General features: G+C 34.2%; 1 protein-coding gene across 3 annotated transcripts in view; it reads left to right on the top strand.

The window, feature by feature from the left end:
- LOC110446158 overlaps positions 1 to 22,022 on the top strand; it is a 35,945-nt gene extending 13,923 nt beyond the window's left edge. For 2 of the 3 annotated variants that reach the window (XM_021491159.1, XM_021491160.1), the window contains 10 exons: positions 512 to 609; positions 1,023 to 1,091; positions 1,747 to 1,782; positions 2,570 to 2,686; positions 3,862 to 3,969; positions 5,336 to 5,385; positions 7,329 to 7,476; positions 9,527 to 9,607; positions 10,065 to 10,188; positions 14,367 to 22,022. In XM_021491159.1, the coding sequence (XP_021346834.1) occupies positions 512 to 609; positions 1,023 to 1,091; positions 1,747 to 1,782; positions 2,570 to 2,686; positions 3,862 to 3,969; positions 5,336 to 5,385; positions 7,329 to 7,476; positions 9,527 to 9,607; positions 10,065 to 10,188; positions 14,367 to 14,511 (976 nt within the window). In that variant the 3' untranslated portion in view covers positions 14,512 to 22,022. Of the gene's footprint in view, positions 1 to 511; positions 610 to 1,022; positions 1,092 to 1,746; positions 1,783 to 2,569; positions 2,687 to 3,861; positions 3,970 to 5,335; positions 5,386 to 7,328; positions 7,477 to 9,526; positions 9,608 to 10,064; positions 10,189 to 14,253 lie in introns of all 3 variants that reach the window. The other variant, XM_021491161.1, reaches the window with a different exon arrangement.

Genomic DNA, 22,022 nt, shown 5'->3' with positions numbered 1-22,022 from the left:
GGCATTCTTTGAATGGCTGAGTCGTTTCCCAATTTTCCTCAATTTCCTCCTGCCTGGTCCCTAGTAAGTGATGTTATTGTTTTAACCAAGTCTCTATGAAAGATGGTCAGCAGTAATTAAATAGGCTAAACCTTTTCAGTTTCTTTTCATATTCCCTCAGTCCTATAGGTCACCAAAAGTGAGCTGAATAATGTTTTCGTGGTTCTGAACATGCGCTATTAATTTTCGGGTTGATTTTAAATCCATAGTGCCCAATATTTCCTTTGATTAAATGAGATATATTTTTCTCACATTTCTCAATAACAGTAGATCAATTTTGATCAGACTTCGTAAAACCGTTCCAGTCCTTGCCTTTAATAGGTTCATTAAGATGAATTCTTTGAGTCAAAAAGAAATCTAAGATGGCCACTTCGCAGGGTCTATTTATAAATAGTTCAGATAGCAAAGGAAACAGAAGAGCAATGCATGCGCTATGGGCCTCTTGTTATTTTGTCTACTTGTTTTTACACAGGACTTGCATGATAAACATGCTGAGGAGAATTATTTACGGAATGTTTTGGTACCTTTTGATGACAATTGGTGTCGCATCGATTTCGCCTCAGGCAGAAGGTATGTCCCATACGTTATATACATAGCCGTATGCAGCTGCATATATTTATTAAAATAAACTTTTGTTGAGATTAATATTTACCAATTATGGCCTTTGAATGAGATGAATATTCATCAAATATGGACTTTGGTTGAGGTGAATATGTGGTCATACAGACCTGCGAAATCGATATTAACCGAGACGAAGTCGAGGTCATTATCACATTTCAGGTGCAAATACTATCATGTTAACATCAAGGGTCCTTAATAGCTAAATATTAGATGCTAAATAAAGTTTTAGTCATTAAACAAGATGGAATGAATATAGGTACGGAATCTGTCGAGTTGCAACAAGTGGCTATGATTACTGGTTCCGGCAGACAGCGAAAACCAACTTCATGTTTATGTAACGTATTTTCTTTCTTTCTATTCAGGATCAAACACGTGTGTATTTATTTCAAAGCACCAATGGATAGAAAGTCAAGCCCATCAGAAATTGCACGGTAACATAATATTCTTTAAAATATATATAAAAATAAAATAAAAAAAATCATGTAGCGTTTCATAAGTTGCACATTTCATGTATGATTTTATGAATAAAAAAAACACTATATGCAAAAATTATAAGTACGAGTAATACAAAGCTATTCCACCTGGTGTAGATAAATGAATATCTCTTAATTGATTATTTTATTATATTTATTTATTTGTCATTTTTGTGAAGCTATCATCAAATTAAAGTTTACCCTTGCTATAGTCACGTTTAAGTGTCATTTTCTCCAAAAATATTCCGTATTAATTACACAATTCGAAGCATTTTATACTGAAGTGCTGATGTTCGAAATTTTAACATTTGTCAAAGACATTATACGGATCGAACTAGGACTAATGCCAATCTATCACTTTATCAATATCGCCATCCAGAAATCGTAAATGCATAGCATCAAAATGAAAGATGATAATCCTGACAAGGGCAGTAACTCTTAACCAGAAAGTATTCTTTTCGGTTACTGCAACTTATATCTGTAGGGGAGAATACTCAATTGACAAGTTAAAATTGCGGCGAGCAGAACTTTTTCTCATTTCAAATTTCATATTGATAATTTTGTTTCATTTTGCATTATTGTCGATCTTAATGTACTTTTCCTTTCGTTTTAGCTATGAATTCGACCCAGTGCACGACGTCAGATATTTGTAAGTAAACAAGTATTGACTATAAATATTCATTTTTTAAAGTTATTAGAAATATAGTTCATTTTATTAGAAATAAAAAGGTTTTGAAAATATCTGAAAATTCTTGATAACGAAGACTTTTATACAGACATGCACAAATCTACTCAAAACTTGTAAAGGTAAAACCATGTTGACGAAGGAAAGTATGACTCAATGAATAAAAATTTCCCCTGAAAACAGTTAAGGATTCGATTATGAACCATTCGGAACACCTCGCCCTGATTTTCAAAGTTACATGACCGAAGTGAATCGGCCGATTTTTTCTGAACGGATATTGAGAAAAATTAATGACCTGCGAGGCTAACTTACAAATTCACTTTAAAAGTTCAAAGTCAAAAACAGCAAAATGATCAGAATGCAGTTATATACTGTTGACTTCATTCGATCATAGTTTCTAAGAGAGAGAAAAAGAGAAGATATCAAACTTACATAGAACCATTGATGACCGTAACGTTTAGGCGCATACATTACTCTGGGACATATTTTGTTCCTTAACGTTTCAATCAAATTGATAATTATGACAAACGTTCAGTTTTAAACTAGTTTTCGTCCCATCCACAAAGTGGTGCACAATGAGCCTTCCTTTTTGCTATGATATATTTCAGGGGTACAGAGAGCTAAAGTGAGCGTAACCCCTGGAGTATCGAGGATGGGAAACCTTACGTGAAAATCCTGAAAGCTTAGGTGAAAGAGCTTAACACATTACGTGTAATATTTAAATGTATTTCTATCACCGTTTTTTTTACAGCGTTGCCGGTAGCCACTTGCGAATCGGCAAAGAATGGTCATGTATTTGGGAAACTAGAGTGCTTCTGTGCCGGCAATGACCAGTTCATGCAATGTAACCGCACACAGGTTCCGCTTTGTACGTATAACTGACAAAGTAAATAAAACCTCGATATAACGCCGTTTATTCCATTTGCCACCTCGTTTACCGCCAGCATATTTCAAGGTCCCCTTTTTTAAAGAATTCCTTTAAACATTTCCTTTAAATTTATAGCCAAACGACTTTATAACGTCAAACCTTTTCTGGACAAATGGAGGCAGTATAACGAGGTAATACTATATATTTTATTGCTTCTATCTTCCTTAATTATTATGATATTGTATAATTGATATAAATGCTATAAAAAGTGACACGATAACCTTGAACTGGTATGACTGTGTGTAATGCACTGTATTGTATATATATCTATTCATTTTTAGTAAATTATTTACCACAAATAAATATTTGCATATCTATTGTCTCCGCAACTTGATTAAGGATCCCTGCACCACTGCCAAAAAGTGTATAGCTATACAGTTCCTTGTGAAACTTTTAACAAAAACAGGGATTGATTGCAAAATATTAGTGGGACTATACCGGGATTCGAACCCTGGACTTGAGATAAGTATACTGTCGCGTTAACCTACCTGTTCACCGGAAGAGTCCTGTCTGTGGTATAATTACATCCAATTCGGATGTTAAAGTGAGGTTATCATCTGTAGGGGAAATTAACAGTGCAGCGGAACAAGGATCCTTAATGTTGATAATTTGATTATTAATATAATAATAATAATGCAATATTAACTGTTCTGAGTGGTGTCATGTTGTTATTTGTTGTTTTGTTTCTATTTTACTATTTTTATGTTACATTACTGCATTCTTGAGCATGGATGGAGGCTGAAAGCAAATATAGTTGATCGTCGCTTTCTTCTTTAAGTCTTGCAGTCTTTCTCAGGCTATTACGTTTAATATCTATGTTACAACATTTTGACGTAAAGCTGCATCAAGGGGAGTTAATAAAATTCTCAAAATTCTTGGTGTAGTAATATGGAGTACTCAATAGTTTTACTTTATTGAATTCTTTTCTGTTTTACGTTAGTTCCGGTTTGACTGAATCATTTTCAGGTTTAATTAGTTCCGGTTTGAAAATTTGAGGACACATTTCCTTTGCACATTGCGTCGATCAACTATCTTTGCCTTGTTGATGAGTTATCCTATTGTATTTAATATTCATATATTCACAGCTGACGTTTTTAATCTCTTTTTAACCTCAGGTTGCAAATATGATAATGTAGTTTGTCTTAATGGTGGAAAACTCAGTAAAACGGAATCGGACTGTAACGCTAAACCAAAGCCCATATACAAGTGCGAATGCCCACCAGGTACGTTTCCCTCATACATTTAGGAAAATGTGTATATTTAGTCGTTGCAAGGATGTTTATTTACAAGCTTTTCCCTTCCTTAACATTTGTCTTAAATATTCTTGTATCACCGCAAAAAAATATCACATGATAATACCTTCAATATAATAACATTTAAATTAGATAACACATTGAGTCAAGGGCTCATCTCACATGTGGTCGACATAAAACATGATTTTTTTACACCAAAATAATCATAATTTGAAACAAATAAAAACCCCACAAAAAAACACAATTTTCCTTTTTAAAAAATCCAGTGATCTTATTATAAAAATGTCTTCCGAGATTGGAACCCATGACCTCCGATCACAAAACAGTCACCCTAACCAACTGATCTTCAACTACAATGACAGTTCACTGGCCCCGTCGTACTACATGCACAGTTATATCCAAAGAAAAATGGGGGGGAGATATTGTATGAATGTAAAACCACAGTGGATTTCTTAAATGTTTTGCCTTTAGTGGGCGAGAATCCTTAAACAATTAAAATATTTATTTATTGCATGTACATTTGTATATATAATAATGAAAACAAAATGCAGCAGGTCTGCTGACCGTACTAACGTGAACTCATATATTGAACAATTATGGACTTTTGTTGATGTAAATTTGTGGTTTTATGGACCTGAGAAACGAGCAATTAAGACAGAAGCAGTCGAGGTTAATATCACTTTCTCACCACATATTTACTAAAAGTTCTGAACTGTTACAATAGATGCTAAACAATATTTAAATCATTAAACAAGATGGAACGTATCCAGAAATGTTCAGCAGAAAAGTACTGCATATGGCAAAGAGAATTGTTACGTTACAATTGAAATGACGTCATAAGTGAATATTGACCTGCTGTCAACAATATAAGACCACTTGGAAAATAGCCAAAGTCATGCAACAGAAGGCTGGCATAAGTGGTAATAACTTGTGTCCAATCCCTTGTTCAAATTAATTGGCAATGCAATATGTTTAAGGTTTAAGGGTCTTCTTAATGGCCGGATTATGTTGACTTTCATCATTCAAACTTTGATTTGGCTATATAGATGACTATATAATAGCATTATATGTATATATATATAACAAAATGTGTAATTTTTCTTTTCTTTTCTTTTTTTCTTTTAAATATTCTTTTAATTATTATTTTGTTCTGGTGGGACCTTTTTTGTTTGATTGCCGTTTGAATTTCTTACTGTTATCGTATGGCAATTCGAATAAAAAACTATCATTATTGTTTTTTGTTTTGTATATATCATAACAAATGTATCCCATTTAGTATTATATGAGAGTTTCTAGGGAAACAAATTAACTAACTTCGTATTATCTTTACTTAAAGTACTGGATGGAGGGGGTTACTATCAGGGAGAACGGTGCGAAAATATTCCTGTGAGTATTACTTGATGGTTGAAAAACCTTTGCGAAAAATCAATCAAATTGTCAGCTTTAAATCATCAACATAATGTAAAAATGGAACTTTTCGCGGTGTGGAAATGCTGGTGGTTTATTTTTCGCCTAGAGTTAATAAGTGCTAAATATCAACAACAAATTATCATTTATTAATAGATTATGGATACACAGAAAACAAATATTTCGAACCATTCCCAAACCCGAAAACATTTACGCACGCGAACAATTTCTACATATAATGTGGTCGTTGTTTGTTGACCCTACTTAATCAGTTTCATATTTTCTTACAAATTATGGTTTTGATTTACAATATTTCCTTAAACTGTAACCATACCTGCAAGCTCTCCCTATTAAGGAGGAATACTCTCGATATTGGACCCTTAAAATAAGTATTTCCAACCAGAGAATTTGCATCATTATTCCTTTATTATAAGATCTTATAATTTGATCTGGAAAAAATGTATATGTCATTTGAAGGGATTGTTTTGTCCCTCGGGGTATATGCAGACAATTCAAAAACGTTTGTAATTTTTTGGAAAGCGGAATCTTCCCCAATGTCTCAAAAATCCTTATAAACAATGTTTTACCAAGTCATTACCCATACCTCCTCATTCTCCCCTGAATACACATTTGAACTCTTCAAATTTAAATGTTGGAATATTTCATTATGAAAATTCAGGGGTGAATGAGTTAAACTAAGGTCACAGTTGTACTGTGACGTTGTATACTGTAGAAGCGCCGTTGATGGGCTCTGTCATATATATGTAATCTATTGTAGCTAATTAATACCCTATTCGATCAGTAGTGTTACCCTAGCTATTGTGATGTCATCACGACAGCCTCATTCTGATTATTAAATGATGCTTGACCTCAGCCATGTTGTTGGAGTTGTAACTAAACATGACAGGCTCTGGAACTCGAAGAAATCAAAAGAAGCTTTTGCCCATTCCTTCCTCAAAAACATCATTTCTATCAAGACATTTTCTATTTTCCACTCTGTTCCCTACAACATATTGTACATAACCAACACTTTCCGTCTCTTTTCATGTGAGGAGGTATATATGAGAACATAATCATGGACTGAATTTTTCTACTGACTATAATTTTGTTGAGTTCGATGAGATTTTCGGGCAGAGACTTTGCATATTCCTGGTAAGAAAATATCCCGCCTATTTTTTGTTTGTTTCGTGGGGCTCAGCTCAGTTTTTTGAAGAGCCGATCAGAGGACAGTTAACAAAACTTTGCCACCGACCTTCATTTTCGTTTTCAGATGTACCGACGACGTTGTGTTGCTTTTGAATAGTAAAATATGTATATACGCAATGAATGTTTAAGCAAATGTTGTTATGGTCTTATCACACACATTGCTATCGATGACAAACTTAATAAAGCCCTGAAAGGGTTTATGTAAGTTTGCCAGCAATTGAAATGTGTGTTATAGGACAATAACAACATTTGCTAAAATATTCATTATTTATATTTACATATTGATAAGAGTAATTATGCTTCATTTAGTTATTGCGAATAGTTTTTTGAGCAGCAAATTAAGTGTTGACAACAATGAAAATAATGATATCACGATAGAAATTGATGACGTTACGATAGCAAATGTTGTTATAATTCATAACAACATTTGCCTTCCCAATGCATTAGAATGGAAGGATGCAGAGCAAATGTAAATATTTTGATATCAATCGTTGTCAATCAAGCAGAAAACACAGACCCTTCCGGAAAAACTGGTAATTTTTCCTTGTTTATATTTGCATGGTCTCTATATCTTAATGTTTTGTCAGCTCATAGTTTGCCGTAGTTTCGGATTTTTAGTTAGCGTTAACGTTTTTGCATTCACTTCAGAGTGGTCTTGTTTTCTTTTGTTTACATATGTATTTGGCATATAATCTATTCAATGTTTGTTTATTAAGGTAATTAGGGAGTGCGTATATAAGGACAGCGTCAACGTCAACGACAGTCTAAACAGCTGTGATTTCGAAGATGACGTCAATCGCACGTGCATCCACAGCTCCATTGACACAGTCTATGAGTGCGGACCCGCACGCCAAAACGTCGATGGTAAGGAATCTTGGTCTAAAACAAACACGTATACTTAAGGAGGTCTATTCCCTTGCAAAAAATAACACATAATTTAAAATAGTCCACTGTAGGTTTTCCTTTTTACAGTAGCCTCCCCTTGATTTCGCAATGGGGCCAGGGCACTTCCGTTGACCAGCTAGCTCAGTTGGTTAGAGCGACAGTATAACAATCTTAAGTCCAGAGTTCAAATCCTGGTCTGGCAACGCTGATTTTTTAACACTCAGAACACTTTTGTTGTTAGCAATAATAAGCTCCCGGTGGGGATCAGAATCTTTACTCAAGATGGGGTTGACCCCTCAGGGGGAAGCGTGGCGGAGCCAAACGGGGACAAACTAGATGAAACTTCCACAATCTTCTTCCTCAGATCAAGATATGCTAGAATCAAATCTTCTTGGTGGATGAAATGGTCCTCAGCAGTTTTATCGAATGGTGAATTCCATTATATCCCGTGCAATGGGGTAATGACTACTATGATTTATGTAAGGAAATGACATTTCGGGGTAAATTATGTTTACTTTCAGTTGGTTAATAATTCAAACTTGGATAGAGTTCTTATCATACGATTGCAGTAAAATCATTCCCTCTTTAAGGGTTTAATTTTACTACATCGCTATACTATAGTATTTATCATTTCCAGATATATACTAGATTACATATTAATATTTAATACTTCCGAACATAATATGTAAGTGCAAATTCAGTCAAAAAGACATTTGTTTATAAACGTGTTTTTCTTTCTCGCATCACAATAAGAAGTAAAATTATATTTTTATTTAATTAAACGTTAAGACCCATGTGTTTCGTGTTTAATTAAGGCCCATAACGGTATTGTCTTAATTTCAGAAAAAAATTATCAGAGCTTAAGTAAAACAGTAAAAAACAGTTTCAAGTTTTCAATTTTATGGCAGTAGTAATCGAATAAAAAGTTCCACTTTATGGCAGTAGTCCTCGAATAAAAATTTCCACTTATGGCAGTAGTACTCGAATAAAGAAGTTCCACTTTATGGCAGTAGTACTCGAATAAAAAAATCCATTTTATGGCAGTAGTATTCGGAAAGAAAGTTCCATTTTTGGCAATAGTACTCGAATAAAAAGTTCCACTTTATGGTAGTAGTACTCGAATACAATTTCCATTTTATGGTAGTAGTACTCAAATAAAAAGGTTTCATTTTACGGCAGTGGTACTCGAACAAAAAGGTTCCATTTTATGGCAGTAGCACTCAAATACAATTTCCATTTAATGGCAGTAGTACTCTAATAAAAAGGTTTCATTTTCCGGCAGTAGTACTCGAATAAAAAGGTTCCATTTTATGGCAGTAGTACTCGAATAAAAAGAATCCATTTTATGACAGTAGTATTCAAATACAATTTCCATTTTATGGCAGTAGTACTCAAATGCAATTTCCATTTTATGGCAGTAGTACTCGAATAAAAAGGTTTCATTTTACGGCAGAAGTACTCGGAATAAAAAGGTTCCATTTTATGGCAGTAGTACTCGAATAAAAGGTTCCATTTTATGGCAGTAGTACTCAAATAAAATTTCCATTTAATGTCAGCAGTACTCGAATAGAAAGTTTCATTTTATGGCAGTAGCACTCAAATAAAAGGTTCTTTTTGATGGCAGTAGTACTCGATTAAAAGTTACATTTGATGGCAGTAGTACTCGAATAAAAAAAATCCATTTGATGGCTGTAGAACTTGAATAGAAAGTTTCATTGTATGGCAGTAGTACTCAAATAAAATGTTCTATTTTATGGCAGTAGTACTCGAATAAAAGTTACATTTGATGGCAGTAGTACTCGAATAAAAAGGTTACATGGCTAAGTTTCATTTTATTGAAGAAGAACGAAAGATCTTTAATCTTCTGAAGTGGTTAGAAATCCCAGCTCAATTGAAATATTTAACCATATGAAATAGAATAAAATTGAATAAAAAAGGGGGAATGAAGTCACAAAATAACAGTTGTATTGGTATCAATATTATTGTTTTGAATTAATGCGGCTGAGAAAATTTTCATTTTGTTCGCTAGGAATGACATACAAAAAGTGTGAACGACGATACAACAGCACAAAGGCATCCAGCAAAGAGGATGTGTCTTTTACACCCGAGTGTAAGTATTGAATTTTTTAAGCTTTACTCCATTGATTTATCCAGTAAAAAGTAAACTGCAGTAATGAAAGTAACATAGATATAATTTTCACGATGTCATGAGGAAATATCATAAACAGTCGTGATGAAATGCACAAACAGCAGTAATGAAATACACAAATTACACAAACTACTGTTATGAAATACACAAACAGCAGTGACGAAATACACAAACCATTGTTATGAAATACACAAACAACAGTGACGAAATACACAAACTACTGTTATGAAATATACAAACAGCAGTGACGAAATACAAAAACTACAGCTTAACATATAACATCACTGTTATAACAGAAATGACGAAACTACAGAAAACAAAAGGAATATTTCTACAAGTTCGATAATGTATAGTATTAGGATGTAAATTGTAGTTTGAATGGTTTAGATACAAGGAACATTGATATTGTATTTTGCAGGTAATTCAGGCGAAAACACAGAAAACCTTAAAATAGCATTAGTGGTTGTGTCAGCCGGTTTAATTGGTGCCGTTATAATAATAGTGATCATGTATCGCCGCTTACAGAACAGAAAACATTCCAGGTAAGACTGCTAACTGCTGTTTGAAAGGAGTTTAATTTATTCACAAATAGTTTTATGTTTGCTCTTTACCCTATGGTAAGACTTTTTCAGGTTATATCATACAATTTAAATAACACCAGACAAGACATAGTATACCGCAATGTTTGGCGAAATATTTGTTATTCTTACTTCTGCTCCACGATGAAATTACAGCGAATTATTATGTTTGGCGTAAAATTATTTTTTCTTTATCAGAAATTAATAATTATTTATCCGTTATGAACAAAAAATATGATGTCTGTCTTTTAAATTAAATGACAAGGCATATCCCTGATTTATTTATGGGTTTATACAGTATATACCGAAAGACAACTGTGTGCAATCTTGTGCATAAACCGCTTCGGATTGGTTATGCAAAGGTTGTTTTTTTTCGGCATAAACTGTCTAACTCTAAACATAATCCTGACTTTACCTTAATTTTCATAGTAAATGCAAAAAAAACACAACAGATTTGGTAACAGCAGATAATTTAAAGGATGTGTAAAACCATAATGAAAGAAAAAAAACAATTTCCCACATTATCTGATGTTTTTATACTCACTTTGACATTGTAATTATGCATTGCAAATTTGCTATATGGGTTAAATTTCATTAGCATATTTATAATGTATCGTGCATATAACCAGTAATTTAATATTCACATAGATACAAGATACTCCGATTTTATCTACTATTTTACATAAAGATATTATGCATGCATGCTACCACTTTTACTATTATTATCAGAGATGGGTTTCGCTTGATTTCAGTATTCTCGAACATTATTTTATGTCTGTGATATGGATAAATGTGATACTGCAAGCTTTGTATAGGCCATATCCTGGACCAACGCATATCCGCCCGGCACGCGCCATATCCGCCCGGCACGCGCCATATCCGCCAGGCACGCGCCATATCTGCCCGGAACGCACTATATAGTTGAACTTCTATTTCAACACTTTTCAGAAATTTTACACCTGAAACTGTTAGTGTACATATCTGCCTGTACATTGTGTTCATTGTGTTTTATGTAAGGTAGAGTGTGATTAGAGCTATGAATGTTCTGCGTGTTTTATGTAAGGTAGAGTGTGATTAGAGGTATCCATGTTCTGCGTGTTTTATGCAAGGTAGAGTGTGATTAGAGTTATCAGTGTTCTGCGTGTTTGATGTACGGTAGAGTGTGATTAGAGGTATCAGTGTTCTGCGTGTTTTATGTAAGGTAGAGGGTGATTAAAGTTATCAATGTTCTGCGTGTTTTAGGTAAGGTAGAGTGTGATTATAGTCATTAATATTCTGCGTGTTTTATGTAAGGTAGAGTGCGATTAGAGCTATGAATGTTCTGCGTGTTTTATGTAAGGTAGAGGGTGATTAAAGTTATCAATGTTCTGCGTGTTTTAGGTAAGGTAGAGTGTGATTATAGTCATTAATGTTCTGCGTCTTTTATGTAAGGTAGAGTGTGATTAGAGCTATGAATGTTCTGCGTGTTTTATGTAAGGTAGGGTGTGATTAGAGTTATCAATGTTCTTCGTGTTTTATGTAAGGTAGAGTGTGATTAGAGCTATGAATGTTCTGCGTGTTTTATGTAATGTAGAGTGTGATTAGAGTTATCAATGATCTGCGTGTTTTATGTAAGGTAGAGTGTGATTAGTGTTATCAATGCTCTGCGTGTTTTATGTAAGGTAGAGTGCGATTAGAGCTATGAATGTTCTGCGTGTTTTATGTAAGGTAGCGCGTGATTATAGTTATCAATGTTCTGCGTTTTTTATGTAAGGTAGAGTGTGATTATAGTCATTAATATTCTGCGTGTTTTATGTAAGGTAGAGTGCGATTAGAGTTATCAGCGTTCTGCGTGTTTGATGTACGGTAGAGTGTGATTAGAGTATCAGTGTTCTGCGTGTTTTATGTAAGGCAGAGTGTGATTAAAGTTATCAATGTTCTGCGTGGTTTATGTAAGGTAGAGTGTGATTATAGTCATTAATATTCTGCGTGTTTTATGTAAGGTAGAGTGCGATTAGAGTTATCAGCGTTCTGCGTGTTTGATGTACGGTAGAGTGTGATTAGAGGTATCAGTGTTCTGCGTGTTTTATGTAAGGCAGAGTGTGATTAAAGTTATCAATGTTCTGCGTGTTTTATGTACGGTAGAGTGTGATTAGCGTTATCAATGTTCTGCGTGTTTTATGTAGGGTAGAGTGTGATTATAGTTATCAATGTTCTGCGTGTTTTATGTAAGGTAGAGTGTGATTAGAGCTATGAATGTTCTGCGTGTTTTATGTGTTAGAGCTAATAATTTTGCTGTAATAGAGCAGAATTCGGCGTGTGAACTTTCAAACTAGGGTTGGTCTTAATAGCATTAAAATAGATAGTGATTCGACTTAAAAAAGATACAAATGTTGGTTCCAAACTAAGTCTTAAACTTTTATCAATATTCTATCATTAACTCTACACCTAGTTTGCAGGACTTGCTGTTTTTTTTCTTATGTTTCTTTGAATTTAGTAAGCAAATCATCAACAAATTTATTAGATTTGTGATATCACTTATTTTCAAACATCGTTACTCGTTATGTATATGAATCGTCACAACCACATGCGCGCTATTTCATGAGGACATTACAGTTATGGAGGCTATTTTGCTTGTCATATTATTCTGCAGATTATATTTTCGCCGTCATGTTATTGACCCGCGAAATCGCGAAAATATCATCTTCGCGGAAATGTTCCGCTATAGGGTATTGCTGACGTTAAGCGGAACTCCATCTTCTTATACTTTCTCATGTATGAATGTGTAGCATGCTTACCGGTTCATATTAGTTACCACTGTATTGTACTGTATAGTGTATAGTTCATTCCGAAAAACTGTATCTATTACCAAATTTTAAAGGTGCAATCTATGTTCAATTCATTTTTCAAGATGCAAGGTGGTAGCATATTCTGATGGGTTATTTTAGTCCCCGAGGATAACCTTAACCTTGAAAGTTCACGGTTCTAATAATACAAGCATTACTCTTTTATTGTTCTCTTTTTTTTTCTTTTTTTAATTCATATATAATTAAGGGTTTTTTCGTCCTCCCCTTTTGTTTCAATTCTTTTGAGATACATAATGCCGTTTCAAATATCGAAACATATATGAATTTGTCGTAAGTCATCAGATGAAGTATTTAACATAGCATACTTTATAACATTTTTTAATTTGCTATATAATTCACCGCTTGCAAGATTAACGTAGAACGCATACTTGTTAGCACCTATAGAATTTGATGAATGATACAGTAGGCAAAAATTATTCAACTTAATTAAGGATAGAAATAGATGATACATTGTAGTCCTTATATTTGAAAACAAATTATTTTAACCGTATTACTAGTAGATTTCTCTTGTGTCATGCATAATTTTGAAAATACCATACATGTAATCGATGAATATACGTAATTTTTTTACGTTAAAAATACCAATTGATTTTAACCATATAAGATGGTTTCTTCTGTGTCATTGACTTTTTTAAAACAAACTTTGAAGCGAAATGGTGGAACAACCATGTTCTGCGAGAAAAAGGTCGCGTCTTCTATGGTTCCTTTCTTCGTTTTGGTGACAACCGCCAATCGAAAAACACTTTGGGAATTTCCGTCATCGTTTGAATCTAATTTCACATCATAATTAGTTTCCTAGTATGACTGAGGGACCTGAATTTTTTCCGAATGGATTATATTCATATGCGATAGTTCATGCTGCTATTGAGTGAATGTGGCAAAATATTCGGATGGATTCAAATCGAATTTCAAACCAATAATACGATGGTTTTTGCATTGATTGTGCTTCACATAAAAGGCGACCATTTTCCGCAGGCATGCTCAATCACTGATTATTTCATATGAAACATTCACACATTATTTCTTGGTTCATTGTTATGATCATTCAAGTTCATACAATGTACCTCCATAACGTAAGCTTGCTTTTTACAATACTGTCAAACACACCGGCTTCGAGCTTTTGTCTTTCGATGGAACGTATGCATTTATATTTAAGTATATAGTCTTATTGTACTTTCCATAGATGGCATGGAGACGACGCAGCAACGGAACTTACTTCCAATTGTTAACGCTTGGTGGAGGTGGTGATCCTTATGACTTAACGAACATATTCATATTGAAGTTATTTTTCTTTAGACCTCAAAGGAGTTTACAAGTCAATTTTTTCCAAGAAGAGGAGAACGGTGTTGACGACATTAAAGATACAGACAGTGAAACGGATGTTGGGGAGGCGACTCCAGAGCGGAAACCATTTCTTATGCGTTCAAAAAGTACGCCATAAAATATGTTTTCATATATGCGTTTTTGGAAAACGTTTTCATATACACGTTTTTGGGAAACGGTGTAAGATGGCATTTGTCTGTTTTTGGTCTGGCATCTAAAGCAAAGTTGGAATCGGATTTAATTCAAGAGGTTTAATTTTAGAAACAGCGGTAGAGTAGAACAAACATAAAAATCAAATGTAATGCTTTGAATTATGATTCTTAAAAACAGACAGTTTGACACTGAACTGAAATATAAAAATATTCAATGATGGACAGAGAGAAAAACCTAGCATTTTCAAGGCAATTTTTTACTTTTGTGAAAAGAATGAAAGATCGTTATAGTTCAGACGCCCGAGGGATGCATATTCCCACCACTGTGTATGGCATTAAATGCTAAGCATTAATATTCATAACTTTGGTACTGGGGGCATTTCTTCCACTGTGACAGTATGTATATTGATTCGTCAATATTAAGCCTTCTAATGGGATAAACAAAACTAAAGCAAGTCCAGTAATAGGTACTTAGCTCCCTGTGTGCCATGATACAAAATCAAAACTGCTGTTTAGAGTACGTATTCAAGGAAATTGATGGCTCCTTGGCTGATCGTCATCTTCTTTTAAGCATCAGTGCGTGTGCAATGGTGCTAGTGTCGAGTGTAGGATTTGTTAACCACTATGCAAGGACCAGTGCGTGGACTGGACTGTTACAGTTTCTTAATATTCATCTTCAACCTAGTATCAGCACGTGTTGTTCTGTTGTTCTGTGAGGGCGCATTCGTCTTCATTCAAAATCGATTGGTATATGTGCATCATTTAGGTGGATAGGTCAGTGAGGACACCTTCATCTTTATTCAAGAATCGTGGATACATGTGGTTCAGTGAGGGTGCCTTCATTTACAATCCAGCATCGGTCAGTACATCATATACGTAGTAAGTTCAGTGAGGACGCCACAATCTTTAATCAAGCTGTGGTCAGTACATCATATACGTGGTAAGTTCAGTGAGGAAGCCCCCATCTTCAATCCAGAATCCGTCAGTACATCATATACGTAGTAAGTTCAGTGAAGACGCCCCCATCTTCAATCCAGTATCCGTCAGTACATCATATACGTAGTAAGTTCAGTGAGGGTGCCTTCATTTTAAATCCAGCATCGGTCAGTACATCATATACGTAGTAAGTTCAGTGAGGACGCCACAATCTTTAATCCAGCTTTGGTCAGTACATCATATACGTAGTGAGTTCTGTGAGGACGCCACAATCGTTAATCCAGCTTTGGTCAGTACATCATATACGTAGTAAGTTCAGTGAGGACGCCCCCATCTTCAATCCAGTATCCGTCAGTACATCATATACGTAGTAAGTTCAGTGAAGACGCCTTCATTTTCAATTCAATATCCGTCAGTACATCATATACGTAGTAAGTTCAGTGAAGACGCCTTCATTTTCACTCCAGTATCCGTCATTACATCATATACGTAGTAAGTTCAGTGAGGACGCCTTCATTTTCACTCCAGTATCCGTCAGTACATCATATACGTAGTAAGTTCAGTGAGGAGGCATTCATTTTCACTCCAGTATCCGTCATTACATCATATACGTAGTAAGTTCAGTGAGGACGCTCCCATCTTCAATCCAGTACCCGTCAGTACATCATATACGTAGTAAGTTCAGTGAGGAGGCATTCATTTTCAATCCAGTAACCGTCAGTACATCATAAACGTAGTAAGCTCAGTAAGGACGCCTTTATTTTCAATCGAGTGTCCGTCATTACATCATATACGTAGTAAGTTCAGTGAGGACGCTTCCATCTTCAATCCAGCTTTGGTCAGTACTTAGTATACGAAGTAAGTTCCGAGAGGACGCCTTCATTTTCAATCGAGTGTCCGTCATTACATCATATACGTAGTAAGTTCAGTGAGGACGCTTCCATCTTCAATCCAGCTTTGGTCAGTACTTAATATACGAAGTAAGTTCCGAGAGGACGCCTTCATTTTCAATCCAACATCGGTTGAAGCACCATTTATGTGTATAGTTCGGTGATGATGTTAATGATAAATTCTATAACGTGTATTAATATGAAACTAGGCATTCCTCGTTATTCTATCATCGGTACATTGTTTCTAGGCGGTTTTTTGACAATGTGTTCATTTTAGACCATGCATCGGCATGTGGAAAACCCTATTTTCTTATTTGTATTGTAGCATTCGTACCTTGAAGCATTTTTTTTTATCAATATACGATAACTTTTCTTTTAGCTAACATAACGTTTGAGATAATAGGCTTTGATATTATTTGCTCAAACAAATTAAAAGAGTTTATACTTTACAATTTTAGCTTGCATTTGTATTAATAGTATTTATTAGCGTGTCCTCGATTTGTTTTTTAAATGTTAGAACCTCTTTGTATGTTTTGCTTTGAATATAAACATTGTAAACAATTATGAAACACGTTTTCCAACCTGTATTCGTCACTTTTTATGACTCACGTGAAAGCCCACAGAGGATTTATGTGTGTTTTTTTCCCGGAGAAATTTGGTTTACAATGCGGTGGTATATATATGATGTACATTGTCTGCAAGACTGCTTATATTGAAATTATGAGATCTGAAACAGGATGAATTATGTTAGGATATTAAAACCATTTAGCCGAACATAACTGTATATAACTTCCGGGCAGTCAATTGCTTTGTTCGATACGTATCATTTCTCTGTATGTCTTTGTAAATTCGTCCTCGAATGGAATGCATCTTCTAGAGGAAACGATTTTTTTATATATCAATATTTACGATCGATATCACCTGTAATTATTTGTATGCATGTTTTGAAACAATTTTATAGGTAATGACTTCTATTAATATTTAACGCAAGGGCTAATATTCAAATTTCATTTCAGTAATAATTACCATAACTTTAGTATGCATATACAATACCTACACCCATCTTTGTAGCCCAAAAACAAAAGATTTAAATATCCCTACCTCCCTACCGTGACGTAACCCCTCGATGACAGAGCCATGGAGTGATCTCCCTTCCTCAAACCCCCTTTTATGGAGCCTAAAGCTGCAGTATTGTAATTTGCATGATACGAATTCCATAAGAAACTGTCAGCACTAACTGGTTTTTGTTACATCTTTAAGTTGAAGGGTACCAACATTTTTAACTATATAATCACCACTGTCATATTATAAAATATTTGTTTGTTCTTTTCAACAAAGGCTATTCCGTAAAAAGAAATGATGCATTTTTCAGGATTAAAGTTCTTTGAAATTCGAATATTTCGAAACGACAATGACAAAATAACACCCAGAACTCTGCAGGAGTCGAACTCTACACTGCTAAACATGCACTATATACATTTTGCAATCAAGGAATAAATGATGAGCACCAAAACGAGAGTCCAGTTTAAGGGTCTATACAAATACAAATGAGTATTAAATGATACAAAACTTTAAAGGTCAGTTTCCTCTGACACTGACACAAGACTTCGACATTTTGACTTTTTGTCAGTGAGAAATTCAGTTTGATTACTTTTTCTTTTATATTACGGAAGATAACTCTAAGTTAGACCAAACACCGAGTAGAACTCTTTTTTGCGGTTTTTGTTCATGCATGGGTGCTATTTACCTTAAATTGAAAATAATACAATGTATGTATGTGACAGTATGAGATTTTGATAGTAATCATGTGTTATGTACATGTAAAGTGTGTGCTTATATTGATTAAATGTATATATATTGTTTAAATACTTCTACTGGTGTACCAATATGATATTACCATGGACATGAAGGAGAATGCATCCTTAATGTTCGTGTGTTACCTGTACCTGTGAACACTGTACTTGTTATGACACCTGACAGACAGAATGACATTTGATTGGTCTGTGACTGTCCAATCGAAATAAGAGGTGTGCTAAGATCAGGGTAGGCTAGGGAATGCATGTACCTGGATAGAATCAGGTGGGCACGTGTGCTGGAATCCAGTTAGGACATTAACCGCTTATATTTTGCCGTGTTGGAAAAGTGAGAATGGGAATGGCACTAAAACCCTTGCCCAATTATGCAGGTTTTTTTTTGCTCGGGTTAAGCCCTATAATAAAAGGACCACGAAATCGAACCAACCGGGTCGTTAGCGTTGCTTTATAGCCCGGTAACATGTATGCAATAGTTAAATGATAATATGGTAAATTTCTATGGCGTAATAGACCACTATTTTTACTTTGTTTTAGTGTGTATATTATTTCGAAAATCATTCTTGTATGTTTTATTCACGAATACCTGAATTTTGAGTTGCATAGGAAGTTCTATCAATATAGATAGTAATTGTTTATATTAGTAATATTCACGGAAGATTTGTCTTCCGAGAAAATAATATGATTCACAGTAGAATGTGAGGCATTAAACTTGATAATTTTGCATTTGCTATCGAACATAATCTGGTCAAGTATTTTATCAGCTGTATGTTGTTCAAAGTTCTTTACTGATTTTTAATATTGTATTACGGTCTCGTACTGTGACCTATAGTATTATTCTTATGATTAGGGATTTCCATTTCGGATGGAAATCCCTATTGTTATTGTTATGTTTTTTCTTATTATCTTATTATTGTTATTTCCAGAAATCTTGCTAACACTTTTTTTTCAAGAACGAACAAAGATGTTTCGTTCATATTTCAGTATGTGACAAAGGAAAACGATCCCATGACATTCGAACAAAAAAGAAAATCATTAATTCAAAGGTCAAGGTCTAAGATCTATAAATAGAGTTTTTTTAAAAAGTTTTTCGAACAACCATAAATACGTTCGTTGTACTGCATGAACGCTTAACAGTTCTTGTAAATCATGGTCGGGGCTAACTTTTGTCCATGACATGTTATCAGAGAATATGTCAAGTTCAAGGTATCGCTATGAGGTCAAATATAAGTTAAAAATGAAAATATCAAAAGTTGCTTAATTGTTTAACATCAAAAATGACGAAGATATGCCACTTTGAAAAATGTTCATTTTCCCGTCAAAATTTTCAAAATATTGCACTTAAAACTATTCTCCACAGTTACTATGAAACATAAAGAGTAGGTATTTGGCACATCAACAGCATGTATGATTGGCTACAAGCAGAGTTCAGCTCATTGACCTTGACCTTTGTTCAAGGTCACAGGGGTCAAATGATCAAAAAAATGAAAATGTCAAAATACTCCAAAATTATTTTTACACCACATTAAAAGAATGTATCCTAATAAAGAGATTTATACAGTTTTAAGGTCAATGCATCATGATGCATGTCAATAAACAAGTGAAACCTACAAAATAGGTTTGTCAGAGAAGGGAGGCAAAGGGAAGCGAAGGAAAACGTTTAAAAGCGGTCGTCAGTCCGGGAACATATCTTTGATCATTTTCTTGTTGGAAATCCCGTGTTTTGATCTTGATCAAATCTAGTTATTATTATTATTAATCGACCAAAGATGTTTTTCATATGTTGTAATGTAACGATCGTATTGTAAGTGGATCTGAACTTTATAAAATATTGTAAAAGTACAAACTTAAGCGGTATGTTTAATTTTTGCTTTTGTCACACTTAAAACCTTGCGCTAATTTATGTTTGCGCAAATTAACGTTTTTGTAATCAGTTGTCTATTGCATATTGCTTTTTCATTGTTCTAAACATATTTTATTGTAATTTCTATGCAATGGGAGTTGGACATACGTTTAACAACTTATATTAAGCCCTTTCCCTACAATATATCATTACAAATTTTCAGGATGACGTTGCATATACTGTAAGCGCGCCAATTTATCAATGCTATGAGCTCTTAGCTAAAATTGTATGATACGCTAAACTTTGATTCCGCTAAAATAAGTACTCGTACAGTATGTTTTGTACATAAGAATGTTTGTTTGTGATTGGTTTATCTTTAAAAGAGTTAGAGTTATTGTTTTAGAAAGAGTTTGCGGATCGGGGTATGCATTGATGTGTCATGTCACTACAGAAAGATACTGTGAAAGTTGATATTCTGGCGTATAGAAATGTTCGCTCATTGACTTTTTTAACTAAACGCTGTTTGGAAATGCCCGTGTTGGTAACAGCTCTTGAGTCCATAAGTGTATATATCGTTATCGTTAAATAATTCGTTACGTTATTTATTCATATATTTTTCAATACAAGAGCGAGGCAGTTTTTCGTATATTTTTCTTCTTTACCGTGCAAACTTAGTCCAAGACTCCAATTGTGTAAATTGTGACTACCATTGCGAAATTGCCTATCACTTCTTCTTTGAATGTCAACCTTATACAAATGCTCGTACTGTACTTTTTAATCATATAAATCATTTACATGTACATTTAACGTTAATATTATTACTGTTTGGAAATGAAAATCTGGCTTTGGATACAAATTGTGATGTATTCAAACAAGTGCAAACTTTTATTAGATCCAGTGGAAGATTTTAACATGTTTCCATTATGAACTTGACGTTAAAATATGCTTTTTTTGTATGTGTATGTGTTTCTTTAAAAATCGCTTCATACTACTATGAATTGTAATTGACAATCTATATCATCATCTGTTGTTTTTGATTATTGTTGTAAGGAGATGGCTTCATAAGTTGTAATAACTTGTGCCAAATCCTATTTTCCAATTCTGGTTAATAACATATGTTTAAAGTTTAAAGTCGTATATTTTCCTGTTGTTCCGTGTATGAGTTTTCCAAATTATGCCGCGTGTACATGTAAGTAATATAGACGCAACATCTAGTTCTACATTCAAGTTAACAGTTTCCAAACTGTGTACTACTGCCAGAAACTGTAACTAAGTATTGGAATCTATTTTTCCCGACATGAGTTTAGCTTTAATACATAAAAAAAACATTTCTGAAGGAAAATCAACCTTGCGGGACTTAGAAATGATAAAGATGAAATAAAATATAATCAACAACAGTGTTCTAAGTGAAAAAACGAACAACCGCGGGACTAGATCCGGGTTCGAACCTTGTTTACTTCGGACTGCTATATCATCGCTCTAACCGATCGAGCTACCTGGTAGACGGAAATTTGCTTCGTTTATATCGAAACGGAGGTTTTAAGTGAGATTACTGCATATTAGAACAACCACAATACATTGAAGCAAGGATCCTTAAACAAGAAAATTATCCAACTGAATTCTGTGAACTATCCGATAGGTTTAATCTAACCTTAAGACCAGAAAGGCCAGCCACAATATACTCTAGTGATTTTGTCTTATGAACAATGAGCTTCTTGTCGTATATCCAAACTATTAACAATACTACATTTGTAAGTGTTATACAATAGACTGTTGTCCTTTACAAGCGAAACTTATTTATATATATATATGTATTATCAAATAATCTCGGTTTCCAATGCACTGAGGGACACAAATAGAGCCGACGATAGAGATACATGTATGTGATAAAATACTGCCCCTCGTAATGTTGTCAGTGACGGCTTAAGGATCCTTGTCCAACTGTGGTTATATATGTAAATATAATAACCTCCACCTAATTTCGTTTTGGATGTAAA

This window comes from Mizuhopecten yessoensis, unplaced genomic scaffold (genome assembly GCF_002113885.1).
Source record: "Mizuhopecten yessoensis strain PY_sf001 unplaced genomic scaffold, ASM211388v2 scaffold2597, whole genome shotgun sequence".
Taxonomy (NCBI): domain Eukaryota; kingdom Metazoa; phylum Mollusca; class Bivalvia; order Pectinida; family Pectinidae; genus Mizuhopecten; species Mizuhopecten yessoensis.
Note: the sequence above shows the minus strand (reverse complement) of the source record. Positions and strands in the feature narration are given on the sequence as shown.